Source organism: Ipomoea nil, unplaced genomic scaffold (genome assembly GCF_001879475.1).
Source record: "Ipomoea nil cultivar Tokyo-kokei standard unplaced genomic scaffold, Asagao_1.1 scaffold3069, whole genome shotgun sequence".
Lineage (NCBI taxonomy): Eukaryota > Viridiplantae > Streptophyta > Magnoliopsida > Solanales > Convolvulaceae > Ipomoea > Ipomoea nil.
In genome coordinates this window covers 2,461,453-2,476,366 of record NW_017619497.1, presented here as the reverse complement: position 1 = coordinate 2,476,366, position 14,914 = coordinate 2,461,453, and the positions used below count along the sequence as shown (strand labels likewise).

The window sequence follows — 14,914 nt, the reverse complement described above, 5'->3', positions numbered from 1 at the left end:
GAAATCCCTCTATATGAAGTCTTTACGGAGGCAATCACGTTGGTGACAGGTGATAGGGAGAATGTCTGATGCATTTCAAAGGAGATAAGAAGTAAAGCTTTTCATCTAAATCCAGTTTTCTTTATGACTTTGGAAGAACTTGGCATTTATAAAGTGAAACTTTTCACTGAAAATATAAATTTTTTTTCCACAAGTCATGTTTATGAAATGCGGGTTTCTTACATTTCTAAGATGTGACTTCTTGTAATTTTCTTATCAACTACAAATGTTAAATACTCCGTAATATTATTATTTTGCTACTGAAAATTGCATAATACATAATTAGTCTTCATTAAAACTTTGCTTATTTTTGACATTTTGTATAAAGTAAATAAAATATTTATAATTTGTGAACTTCTCAGTATAGCCATTTCAGGGATATTTTCCATCTAAGTATGGCATTTTACCCTATTTGTTTTATATGTCATTACTGTCTTTTGGACAAAATAACCAAATGTATACACTTATGGATTTTATTCATATTCAGGATTCTGAAAAGCTTCATACTATTAAAGATTACAGAAAAGAGTTGGTAAGGGCTAAAGTCAGAGTTTTGGTGGCCCCTGGATAAAAGGCAAGTACTTAAGATGGGTAAATGTAATGACTGTCTTAGTACCCATTGAAATAGAAAGCTTCACTTGTTTCATTAGTACCTATTGAAATGGAAAGCATCACTTGTTCCATTGATTACAACATTTGACAATTTCCATCCGTTGTTATCAGCTTTGTTTTTGAACTTCAAATGCAATTTTATAAATTTGACACTTAAGGTTATAGGTCTCAAAGATGAATCCTTTTGAGATATCACATTTATATTATTTTAATCCTATGGTAAATATACAAATTGTTGCATTCACTTTTGGTCATGCCTCAAGCATATCAATACTGTATTAAGATACATGGTAGACATCATGTCTCAGCTCATCAATAAATATATAAATTATGGCATATTGTTGTCCAACTATAGTTTTCTTCAAATTTTGGTCCTGTTTGGTAAATAACAGTTTGCTGTTAGCTGATTGGGTTAATTAGAGGATATAACTAGTTGATAACATCAGCTGATTGTAGGGAGGTGTTTAGTAAATTAGCTATTAGCTAATAGCTATTTGGTATAATTTCTTTTCTCAAAAAGTTAATTGAAAAAACTGTTTTGAGCAACTTTTTGAATTTTAGCATTTTGGAGTTAATTTTTTAACCAAGCCAAACAATTAATAGTGGCCAAATAAGCCAAAATTGGCTGATAGGCAAATATTTTATCAAACATGGCCTTTATAGATCTTTCAAAACACTTATTATTAATTATAGTTAACTTTTCTGAATCTAGAGTGGTAGTTACCCAGTCGTTCATATTATATACTCCGTAGCATATAATTTTGATGTTTTCACCAAGTTAGTTTCCTTCTATGGATGTTTACAAACTAATATAATATTTTGCTACATTGTACATTTGTACGCTTTAATGAGTCTAGAATTGACCCTTCATTTTTGGTCAAGCCTCAAGCATACCAATGCTGTACTAAGATACATGATAGTCATCATGTCTCAGCTCATAGAAGAAAGAGATGAGGTCTCAATAGATTTTCAAGTGTCCATTCTTGATAGCCTCACCTGAAAATCTAGTGAGACTTCATCACTTTTTTTTATGAGATGAGACATGATGTCTACAATGTATCTTAATACAACATTTGTATGTTTGGGGCTTGATCAAAAGTAAAGGGTTAATTCTATTGACTCATTAAAGAGTAAAAATGTACACTTGGTAAAAATATCAAAAGATCACCAAAATTATGTGCTATATAAACAAGTATATGAAAACTATATGTTTAGAATACTTGCCTCATGAACAACTAGAAAAAATTGTGTAGCAACCACTCTAGATTACATCAGAAAATTTAACTACAAGTAATAAATGTTTTGAATGATCAGTATAAAATTAAATATGAAGAAAACCATAATTGGACAACAATGTGCCATATTACATAAAAACTTATGTGCATATATAACCCTTACCAAGAGCTAATATGGCCAACATTGAAACAACAATAAAAACAAACACTTATTATGCAATATACATATACATACATACATACATACATACATATATATATATATATATATATATATATATATATATATATATATATATATATATATATATATACATATTATTATTATTATTATATTTAAAAAATTTTGGGAACATGGAGGGGTATCCCCACTCCTGTCTCCGTCTCCCACAGGAAATTGAAAACATTCTCAATCCACACTTCCGTTCAAAAAAATTTTCAATCGCCGTCCTCGTGGGGGCAAGGATTGGGATCCCCATTGAGGACGGCAGAATTGAAATCCCTAATCTGGAGAGCTCTTAGGAACATCTTGTGTACTACTGTTAATCTAAGGAGGCGAAGGGTAGAGATTCCATCAGAATGTCCTTTATGTTGAGTAGGGGAGGAAGACACAATGCATGCTTAGCTTTGTGTGAATGTTCATATGCTTAGCGTGTTTGTGCGGTTCCTTCCTTAGCTGTGCCAATTGTTTCTGGGGAAGCTTTTTCACAGTGGTTCAGAAACATTAGCGATGAAGGAGGTGCTAGGATGATCAATGTTCGAGTTGAAACGGATTTCTTGATTTTTTTTTTTCTAATCTAGTAGACTCTAAAGAGGACCGAATGTACATTGGTTCCATTGCCTATGATTGTCATAGTCTTATTAGTAACATAGTTGGTTGTAATGTTCGTTTTATTCATACGAGTGTCAACCATGTTGCTCACACTCTTGCTAAGGTCGGGGGTGCCTGGTTGACTCACTCAGGTTGGAAGGTTGTTTCACCTAATTTCGTTCTTTTTTTTTCCTCCCAATTTGCAAAAATAAATTTATAGGTATATATAAATTCACTACTATTAGTTTCATTTTTATGTACCTACTGTATTATTTTTACATACACACAATATTATTTTTATGTATCTAGGTCTGCCATGCAAGGTGAATATTAGTCCACGATATAATTTGAATTAATTTGGTCTAATTCACTTTTTCGTGGACTAGTCTAAACGGATTAAGACTCAATTCAATTAGTTTTTAATATTACGTTATAGCGAAAATGATTATTTTTGTCTCTTTTTTTTTTTTTTTTTTTTTGAAGGTCAACCTGGAGGTTGTATTTATAGAAGTGGTAAAATAGAGTCTGGAGGGACATTGTCCCAGTACATAGCAGTATCAAACGTGAAAGCTGTAGAAGCTAGAGTATGAGCTAATGAATTCTGTAATCTAGGAATGTAAATAATTGAGCAATACGAAAAAGTAGATATATGAGCTCTGCAGTTGTCGATAGCATAGCCCAGGTATGACCGTGGTGTTATTATTTTTGTCTCTTAATTGTAATATAATGGACAACTCAGTTCCATAATTATATTTGTAGTGCCATTTAATTATTGAATTGTCTATTTGGAGGCCCTTGTACACCAATCGTTATGCTATGGACGCGTGTCCAGCATGCATTGTGGACACGATAACGGTGCTGTTAGTGGCATCGTTATCTTCCACTATTTTAAAAAAAAAAAAAAATTCAGACCGCTTTGTTATAGGAGTATATGTTTATAATTTTATTACTATATGTTCATAATTGTAAGTTCATAATATCAGAGCTCTGTGTTCATAATACAATAACTATACATTCATAATTACATAACTATACATTCATAATTCTGTAACTATACATTCATAATTCAATAATTATAAATTCATATTTTGAAGCGCTATGTTCACAATTTTAGAGCTCTATTTTCATAATTTTATCACTATATGTTTCATAATTGTAAGTCCATAATGTGAGAGCTCTGTGTTCATAATTCCATAACTTACATTCATAATTCCAGTACATTCATAATTCCATAACTGTATATTCATAATTCTATAACTGTACATTCATAATTTCATAACTGTACATTCATAATGCCACAAACGAATAACGCCGTTAACGGCGAGACAAAATCAATTTTTTATTTTAACTGGAATGCTGCATATTACCTTAAAACGACGTCTTTTTGAACTCGTGTCCACAATGCATTGTGAACACGAGTCCACAACATAATTTGCGCTTGTACACATGATTGAGCTTTTTTTTTTCTTTTTTTTTTTTTTTTTTGGTAAATTTACCAATTAGACTTGCTACAAATTTCCTCAACACAATTTCTTTTCTTTTTTTTTTTTTCAATTTCATGTTTTAACATGTCATTCTTATTCTCCTTTTTATCAAGAATCTTCACTAACGCTTGGATTATCTTCAGAACACACTCATAAACATTTATATCAATCCACCTAAACATCCCACAATACTCTTTCATTAACAAATACAAAATTTGGAGAAATTTGTATTAACCACTTCTCAAAAATTTGAATAATGCAAAATATAAGGTAACAGAAGTACTCACATTAGATAAAATAAACACTTGCTTTTTGTGAAAATGCTCGAAAACATTTACCTAAAATGACATAATTTTAAGACATCCTAATTGAACTTCGAACATATACTTGTAACTTTCCTGAAAGATGAATGTTCGAATTTTCAGAATAAAAATTACCTCAATAATGGTAGATAAAGGAATACAATATATGACTTTGTAATATTTAATGAAATTAATTTAGAAAAAATATAATGCTCCGAAAGTAGTGCCCGAGTGGAATTTGTTGGTTAATGAACTACATCTAACATGCGAATGACCCAATATATATTCTCGAATAGTAATAACTTGTTGGATTATGAACGAATACTACATGTAACATGCAAATACCTCCATTAAGGCTTGAACCTATCACCTCCCACATAAGGGAACAACAAGGTACCATTGAACAAGGCCCTTGGTTAACAAGGTACTTTTACTCAAAGTATAACTACAACTTTTAATTATGACAAAATTTATATTTTATTTTAAAAATAATGTACAACTTGAAAAGCATAAAAAAATGGATATAATTGAGTAATATAACTTTCATTGGCTCTTATAAGATAGTTATTATATTTGGGAGAAGATAATTATTATATTATTTCACAAATAATTTAATATGGAGAAAATGCTTTTTATATCTCATAAATTCTTTCATAATATGACTTATAATTGATGGGTAGAGAAAAAAAATAAGTGTGTGAGACCATTTCATTTTGAGACGTGAAACATGAAACACTTTATTGGAAGGAGAAAAGTTTGAATGTGAATAACACAACTCTTAATTTTCCCCAGCCTTAATGTTAATGACAATATGAGATCTATGATAAGCAACATTATAGAGATTGGAGAGATAGGGAATTCTATAAATTATCTTGGCTTACCCATCACTTGTAGTAGGATGAAACAAAAAGCAGATTTTGGGATTCTTTAAGAATAAAGTTCCCAGCCGAATCAGCGGCTGGAGTCACAAATTCTTATCAAGAGCCAGAAAAGAAGTTCTTATACAAAGTGTGATACAAGCACTACCTTCCTATGCTATGAGCATATTTCAAATACCAAAGGAGTTTGTGAGAGAGATTGAATGTGCTATGAATGCTTTCTGGTGGGGAGCAAACTATTGCAACCGTAACGATATTCAATGGAAATCTTGGTCACACCTTTGTATTCCCAAAGATTGGGGTGGTATTGGCTTTCAGAAACTGGACCTCTTTAACGTCGCACTGTTATGCAAGCAAGCTTGAAGACTCATTCAATTCCCCTCATCCTTTGTTGCAAGAGTCTTCCAAGCAAAATACTACCCAGGCTCCTCATTCTTAGATGTTAGGAGTTGCAGCAACCCATCCTTTGTTTGGAACAATCTCTTAACCATCAAGGAAATCATCAGAAATCATAAATGTTGGAGGATTCGTAATGGTAACTCCATTAATATTTGGAGAGACATATAACTTCGTGATCCCTCAAATCCACAGATCACCACGCCTCCTTTCCCTTTTTGGAAAATGTTGTTATTTCCTCCCTCCTCAAAAACCAGGATCAAAGTTGGGACTTGGACACAATTCATAATTTATTTAACCATTGTGACGCCACTCTCATCACCAACATTCCCATGCCCATGCTCAAAAGAGATGATAAACTAATTTGGATGAGGGAAGGCTGAGGTCACTTTACACTTAAAAGTTGTTACAAGGCTCTTGGAGCGTTATGCTGTGGACCCGTGTCCATCATGTATACATTCATAATTTCTATACTGTAAATTCATAATTTCTATACTGTAGATTCATAAAATTTATAATGTAGATTCCTAATTTCTATACTGCACATTCATAATTTATGTACTGTAGATTCATAATTCCTATACTGTACATTCATAATTTCTATACTGTAGATTCATAAAATTTATAATGTAGATTCATACAGTACAGAAATTATGAATGTGTAGTATAGAAATTATGAATCTACAGTATAAATTTTATAAATCTATAGTATAGAAATTATGAATCTACAATATAGAAATTATGAATCTACAACGTGTCCACCTTGCACATGGTGGACACGGGTCCATAGCATAATTTGTCAAGACTCTTGTGGGTGAGAAGAATACTGATAACAAGAAAGATTGGGTCTCAATATGAAAAAGTAATGTCCCTCCCTAAGTGAAAACTAGGGATGGCAATTTCAATCCAACCCGTGGATATCCACCCGAATTCACCCCGCATGGATCGGGTTTTTTTTGGGTGATGGTGGGTGGTGGATCGGGGGTGGGTTTCGAAAAAGCAAACCTGCGGTGGGTCGGGTTGGATTCGGGTTCTATGTACAAGACCCGCTTAGAACCCCACCCGACCCACCATGCATGTCCGTTACGGGAGGGGCTATATGTGCACCATTTTGATAATTGAGGGGCAATATTTACACCACTTATAATTCAGGGGTGACATTGATAATTGGCATATTATAGAGGGGCATTTTTTACATTTTTCCCTATATATATATATAAAATAGTAAAATAAGTACTAGTATGTAGCTATTTATAAAAGTTTATATAACTATGTGTATCTTTTTACTATTTTTTATATCAAAACTACTAAGTTTATTTTTAAAAATTAACAATTTAGTTATTATATTTAAATATTTCCACTATTTATGTTTTAGTATCACTAATAGATTTTATTTTTTTAATTATGTGTAAATAATTTAAATATTATTTTTTGAAAAAACATAATAAGATGATAAGTGGTGGGTGCCCGTAGTGGGCACCCGCACCCGGTGGGGGTGGGGGTGGGTTCTGAAAAAGTCCACGCGATGCGGGTTGGATGTGGGGGTGGGTGAAGAAAATATAAGGTGGGTCGGGTGATGGATGTAGCCCTCTCCGACCCACACCCGACCCATTGCCATCCCTACTGAAAACTGGCTTATATATGAGAATAAAAATAAATGCAAAAATAAGCACCATTTACACATATTATACTCCATAATTATAATTTTAACATAATGCTAACAACCGAATTAAGACTTAAACACATATAATTTATTATTACTAAATTTGTATTCAAGTATTAATTTTGTTACTAGCATAATTTAAAATTATAATTATAATATTTGTAAATAGTGTCTTTTACTTATTTTACTATTATTTTTAATAATCTAAAAACATATTTAAAATTGAACAAAAAATGTCAATTTTAGAAGAATTGAAGGAACAAATATAAATGTATGAATAATTCAAGAGGAAAAATACTATAACATATTAAGGGGAAAAATGTAATTTTCACTATATTTTATCAGAGACATTCAAGGCCATCTCCAAGGCCCTTCGCCTCCAAAACAAAAATTCAAAAACAGAGAGCTTTGGCGACAATTGGCAGTTGATTCTTGAGAGCGCGACTTAGAAGCGCATATGGATTTTGTTTGGTATGGAATGGAATTAATCACGCAAAAAGCAGAAGAATCCAGGCAGGATTACACGGATTCCAAACTCAACATTGTACAACCACGCAAAAATGAGCAGGAATCCACACACAAACCGTTCGTTACGTTCTTTATCAACTCCAATTCAGCATTTCTTTATCCGCTTTGTCAACTCCAATTCAGAATTTCTTTATCGGCTTTGTCAACTCCAATTCAGCATTTCTTTATCCGCTTTGTCAACTCCAATTCAGAATTTCTTTACCCGGATTTACATTTGCTGGATTGGGTGTCTGTGGGTCCTCTTTTCGAGTGAAGTACAATTTGGGTTCTTTAGTTCTAGGGTTTTCAGTCTTGATTGAAGGGGAGAACTCTGTTTGCTGAGAATGATGGCTTCTCCTGCTGCTGCTGCACCTCTTCCATCACAAAAGGAGCTTGAGGAGATGCTCATTGAGTCTGGAATTTATTTATTTATTATTTCTTTCTACTTGAGCAGTCTAACATATATCATATATGTGCATCTATGTTTAAAAATATCATCTTTTGGTTCTCAGGTCGTTTTCCATCGGATTATAGCATCCCTTGAAAAGTTATATTTCATTGATAGTAACTACTATAGTAAGGCTCTGAGAGTTCTTGAAGCGGTTGCGAAGTACAGGTTGTGTGTGGTGCTATTGGATTTTGACTATGTGTTAGCTGTTAATGTTTTCCAACTGTTTCTCAAAATCATCAGGTATTTTCTAGTTGTCCATATCATATAGCGTTACACACTATAGTATAATATTCTGCTACATTGTACATTTGTACTCTTTAATGAGTCTATAGAATTGACCCTTCACTTTTTATCAAGCTTCAACCATACCAATGCTGTGTTAAGATACATGGTAGACATTATGTCTCAGCTCATAGAAGAAAGAGATGAAGTCTCACTAGATTTTCAAGTTTCCATTCTTGATAGCCTCAGAAAGGAAACTCTGGTAATAATCACTATGCAAATATTGATGCTATCTCAAAACATTGTTTTCAATTTTTTGATTAACTTGGTATGTTTTTTATCTAGGCTACCGCACCTTGTTCAACGATATTGGGAAGCGAAGTCTTGGAAAAGTGTGCTGCCAAATTGAAGCCTTGTCTTTTAGAATTAATGACAAATATGAACATGAATTTGGATGATTATTCTAAAGTACTTGGCTCAATATTGCATGAAGTTCCTGAGGGAGAAAACATGGTATCTATGTGTTTGCGTATTTTTCATTAAACTTGTTGTCTTTCTACTGTTGTATTTCCTTTGAAGATCAGAAGATATGTTTATAGATTAAGATAATTTGGGTGTGTTCAGCGTATGCTCTTGGATAGAATGAGCAGTTGGAATCTGTAGAAGGCTAGAGGCTAGGTGAAGGGAGTAGACATTAAGAAAGACGTACTATTGCAAGAAGCTGATGTAGGCATGTAGCATTAATGAGAATGAAATGGAGAAACAGAATCCATATAACTGAATTTAACTAGGCTAGGATTGGTTGAGTTGGGTTGAGGTTATGCCCTCAAGCTTCAAAACTTTGTTATCTATTATCTGCTGTCAGCGTAAGGTTTGGTAGTCAAGAGATGCATTAATTTTAGGGAAAATTGCAATTTTGGTCCTTCAGTTATAAAAATGGTACAAACTTAGTCTCTGAGTTATATGCGTGACCATCTTTAACCTCTAAGTTATGCACGAAGTGGCGATTTTAGTCCCTCAGGGACTTTCTACCACCAATTTGTTACTTACTAAAGTGGCTGATTTGGTCCTTCAAGGACTCAAATTGCCACTCTATGCATCACTTAGGGGTTAAAGATGGCCACGCATATAACTCAGGGACTATGTCTGTACCACAAGTATAACTGGAGGACCAAAAATGCAATTTTCCCTTAATTTTAAAATCATAGAACCATTTATCCTTAAAGAAGAAGTCTTTAATACTGTCTAGATTTAAGTCATGGGAATCTGATCTGCTTGTTTTATGCTGTCACTTGCCATTCTACATTGAGATATGATGAATATGATATTCTTCCGTGTTTGTGGGAGGAGGGGGTTTCCTTCTAATGGATAACAATCTAATTTTTCATTTTTTTCGTGAATGATCAGGTGGAAAATGCTGGTTCTGTACCACCTGTAGAAGGAACATCTGCTCTTCAACTTCCTCAGGTACCACTACTGGATGCCACTCAAACAATGAATAACAATAACAATAACCTAGAACTTGATGGGTCATTGAAGGCATCTTTTGGGATGAACGAAAGCAAACGCTCTGATGAAGAACCTACTATCAAGAAGGAACAAGAGAAGAAATCTTGGAGTTCATTGGACATTAATGCAACTTCAATTGTGTTAGCTTTGCCAGCTGTAACTGGAAAGGAGTCTGCGACTAAGCCTGATGTGTTAGCCCCCAGCAGCACAAAAAGTCCTTGCAAAAGGGGCCAACGAAAGAAGAATCAGACAGATCTCACCGTGCAAAAGAGATATGAAGGGACTAGGTCTGCCCAGAGAAAACTTAAAGAAAAGGTACTACTGTAATGGTGCTTGCAGATTCTCTAGATTTCTGGTTAGAGTAATCTTTGTGATTCTATCTATTCAGTTTGCTAATCATTATATTTCTGCATTGCCTTAACCCATAACTAATTGGTTTGCATCTCTTTATTGAGTTCTATTAAAACATAAATTTCCATTTGCCACTTTCTCTTCTATCTCTAATTAGTACCATATTAGTGGTTTAGGATATCTTACTGCTAAATTCTGTCCTCTATTAGGCTCCGTTTGGAAAGCAGGAAAATAACTTCTAGAAAATGAGTCATTTTCCAGAAAATATTTTCTTTTCCGGTGTTTGGCTACACAACAGAAAATTGTCTTTATGTGTTTGGTTCATTTTCCAGAGAATTAGCATGAAAACATACAATAGATGTGACTTGATATATAAACCCAAAAAAAAATATTAATTTTTTTTTAATAACATTGATCTGGTTTCCTTGTCGGAAACCAGACCAGAGAATGGTTTGATTTCCGGCAAGGAAACCAATTGCCGGAAACCAGATTGGTCAAGGAAACCAATCTGGTTTCCGGGTATCTGGTTTTCCAAGTCGGAAACCAAACTTGTTTCCGACTAGGAAACCCAGATTTTGGATTTCCATGTCGGAAACCAATGGTTTCCAACTTGGAAAACCATATTCTGGATTTCCAAGTCTGAAACCAAATTGGTTTCAGACTTGGAAATCCAAAATCTGGGTTTCCAAGTCGGAAACCAGTTTGGTTTCCGACTTGGAAATCCAGAACTAGATGATTCCATGTCGGAAAATAGTTTCCGATGTTGAGAAGTGATGTGGTGTCGAGAAGCGAAGCGAAGAAGCGGAGAAGAAGCCTGAAGCGGAAAATGACTTCCCCTAAAAAAAAAAGGGGGAAGTCCTTTTCCATAAAAATGACTCTATTTTCCATTGACCCAACTTCATTTTCCATTGACTTTAGTGTTTTCCTACTTACCAAACACTAGACATATGTTGAACTTGGGGTATCATATTCCTTTGACTTTAGTGTTTTCCTACACCCTTAATGTATTCCAAGAAAATTAAAAAAATTAGGAACTTAGTATCATATTCTCCTTCTTGCAACCAGTGCACCCCTAGACATATGTTGAACTTGGGGTATCTCAACAGTAAATCCTTTCCACCGTAAGTGTACCAAAAAAGAATGCATAAAAGGTAATACTATATTATTGCACTTTCCAACGAGTGTGTTGATTGTGAGGGATTGAAAAGCCTAGTGGGTGGTGACTAAGCGGAAGCAAAATATGTGAGAATACTTGGAATAGAGAGAATATATGATTATGTTAATAATAATAGATTGTCTCTCTATGTTTCTTAAACGGTATATAGTGTATAGAGATTCTATATTTATAGAAACATTGGGTTAAACCACTCCTACCTTGAATAGGAAATCAAGATTACTCCTAATAGGAATAGGACTAAGGCTTCCTATTATTCAACACTCCCCTCAAGCTGGAATATCTAGAAGTTCCACGCTTGAATTAAAACAAACACTCCACCTAACTCAAAATTACAAATGAAGATTAAATGCCGCTAGAGGATAATAGTGTTGAATGTCGTCGGAAGACATGGCACTATACACAACCCTTGGAAATGAAGTTGAAAGCATCAAGGATGGATTTGAACATGAACAAGCTCAAGGTAACAAAGTGACACAAACACTCTTGAGCAAATGTAAAAAAGCCTTCATCAAGAGCAGTAGAGGTGAAATGGAGCAGGAGCAATAAATGGGTACATATGGTCCATAGCAATGAAGATAGCCAAAGCGATAAAGAGAAGCCCCATAGCAATGAAAGAACAAAACATGCGTGGTTCATGGTAATACTCCCCTAGCCCTCCTTTCTTGAAATTTGAGAAATAATAAATGGCCTTTGGACATAAAATATTATAGTGCCGATTGCCGAAATTCAACACCCTCAGGGAACAAATAAGGCACACTGAAAATGAAGAAGCAAATACGGTAATACCAAAATTGAACTCCCTCAGGAAAGAAACTTGACAACGGATCCAAAAATCCTTTAAATTTCATAAAAGACCAAAATTTATCGAAAAAAGGGACAATGGAACACCATTGGCGATTCTTAGAACAAGAACCTATGCAAGACAGTTGGAAAAGTTGATTTCACATATCTCACTATGAGAAAGAGATTTGAAGCATCTAGGCCTTCCAAGGGTAATCGTTGGAGGAGTTCATGCAAGAGTGAGGCATCTCATCCTAGTTTGACTGTACGTATAAAGACGATGGAAAAAGAAATAGCCAATGATGCAGACTTGCAGAGAAGTCATCTCTTCAACGAAATCAGCACCAAAATATAAGCACAAGAACTAAACACTTGAGGAAGCAAGCTTTAAACAAAGGAATGGTACCATTGTAATGTTTTATATGAAGAGTCATATTTTTAAAGTTTAGGTTTCTTACTTGTATATATACTCTGTTGTACCAACCATTTGAATCTATCAAATCCAAGTATCTTTCTTCACATGGTAACAAACTAGGCTCCTTTCACCAACAAAATTCCCTTTTTTTTTTCCTTCTTACCAAATCAATATTGTTTTCCTCTTGCACGATAACTGCTCTTGTCCCGATGCATCTCTGGCTGTTGTTTGAAAAACTAACACCACAATCTTACTCAGAAGTCAGGACGACGTCACCGTGAAGGGCTATCGCAAAAAACTCAACTTTGCCTTATCCCGTATTGAATTGATTGCATTTCATTATGATCCTATGATTATTGGGGTGTTGTCAATTTCAGTCCACAACTTTCAAAACTAGCAATTTAGTACCGTAACTATTTAATTTTTTATCAATTTTAGTCAGTACGGCCAAATTGCTAGCCAATTATCGCCAATTTTTATCCACATCTCACCTGCCTCTATATTAATTCAAATAATGCTTTACAAATTATCTTTCATTTTAACACTGAATTAAATGATTTCGGCGACAATTTGACGGGGCTGACTAAAATTGTTGAAAAGTTAGGGTATTAAATTGTTAGTTTTGAAAGTTGTGGTCTCAAATTGACAACACCCCAATAGTCATATGACCAAAAGTGAAATTTACACTTGAACTTTATTATAACTTACAATTTGTAGTGAAAAATTGGGATTTAATTAGTACCATATTAGGGGTTTAGAATTTCTTACTGGTAAACACTGTCCCCCATGTACCCAAAAAAATAAAAAATTAAAAACTTAGTATCATGTTATCCTTCTTGCAACCAGTGACTCCTAGACATATGTTGAACTTGAGGTATCTCAACGGTAAATCCTATCCACCACAAGTGTACCCAAAATGGATGCATAAAAGATTATACCATATTATTGCACTTCCCGATGAGTGCAACCCTAGATGTGTGTTGAACTTATTGAAACAATATTAGTTGATTCTCTTTGTCCGCCTTGAGAAGGGTCACATTCTACTTTGTTTCAAAAAAAGTTGTTTTTAATATGATCATTTCTTATGTTCCAATATAGCATAATTCTTTAAAAATTAGGCAAGTACCATTTCTTATGTATTTGATTGAATATATACTTATTAGTTATTACTCCAGAATATAAATTTTTATTTTCAAAATTCAATTTATTAGTATAAAAACATAAGCTTGGTTAAATTGGCTGAGAGAATTGTAAAAGGGGCTCAAATGGGATGGTGAGTAATTCATTTTGGATTACTAATAGAAAGAAAAAAAAATGTCCGGAGACACATTTTGGAAATGAGAATTCTTAAAGCTTCATTTCTCTAATGTGTCTTTTGGAAGACTTTACTATATTCATCCTATCAAAATCCGCATTAGAGAATGTGGCTTTTAACCCAATTTTTAAACACTTCTGCTCAATTGCCTGAAATCTTTCTATATGAAGTCCTTACGGAGGCAATCATGTTTGTGACAGGTGAGGATTAGGGAGAATGTCTGATGCATTTCGTAGGAGATAAGAAGTAAAGCTTTTCATCTAAATCCAACTTCCTCTATGACTATGGAAGAGCTTGGCATTTTTTTTTTTCCACAAGTCATATTTATGAAATGCAGTTTTCTTAAGATTACATTTCTAAGATGCGACATCTTTTAATTTTCTTAGCAACTACAAATGTTATATAGTACTATTATTTTGCTAATGAAAATTGGGTAATACATAATTAGTCTTCATTAAAATTTGCTTATTTTTGACATTTTGTATAAAGTAAATAAAATATGTATAATTTATGAACTTCCCAGTATAGCCATTTCATTGATATTTTGCATCTAACTATGACATTTTACTCTATTTGTTTTATATGTCATTACTCTCTTTTGGGCAAAATAACCAAATGTGTACACTTATGGTTTTTATTCATATTCAGGATTCTAAAAAGCTTCATACTATTAAAGATTATGGAAAAGAGTTGGTAGGGACTAAAGTCAAAGTCTGGTGGCCCCGGGATAGAAGGTAAGTACTTAAGAAGGGCAAATTGAATGACTG

At 33.7% G+C, this 14,914-nt stretch overlaps 1 protein-coding gene across 1 annotated transcript in view; it reads left to right on the top strand.

Moving 5' to 3' along the window:
- Positions 1-7,877: 7,877 nt before the first annotated feature.
- LOC109164750 overlaps positions 7,878-14,914 on the top strand; it is an 86,318-nt gene continuing 79,281 nt past the window's right edge. The window contains exons 1-6 of the mRNA XM_019313299.1: positions 7,878-8,180; positions 8,440-8,618; positions 8,763-8,862; positions 8,946-9,113; positions 10,008-10,424; positions 14,796-14,881. Coding sequence (XP_019168844.1) covers positions 7,878-8,180; positions 8,440-8,618; positions 8,763-8,862; positions 8,946-9,113; positions 10,008-10,424; positions 14,796-14,881 — 1,253 coding nt within the window. The remainder of the gene's footprint in view (positions 8,181-8,439; positions 8,619-8,762; positions 8,863-8,945; positions 9,114-10,007; positions 10,425-14,795; positions 14,882-14,914) is intronic.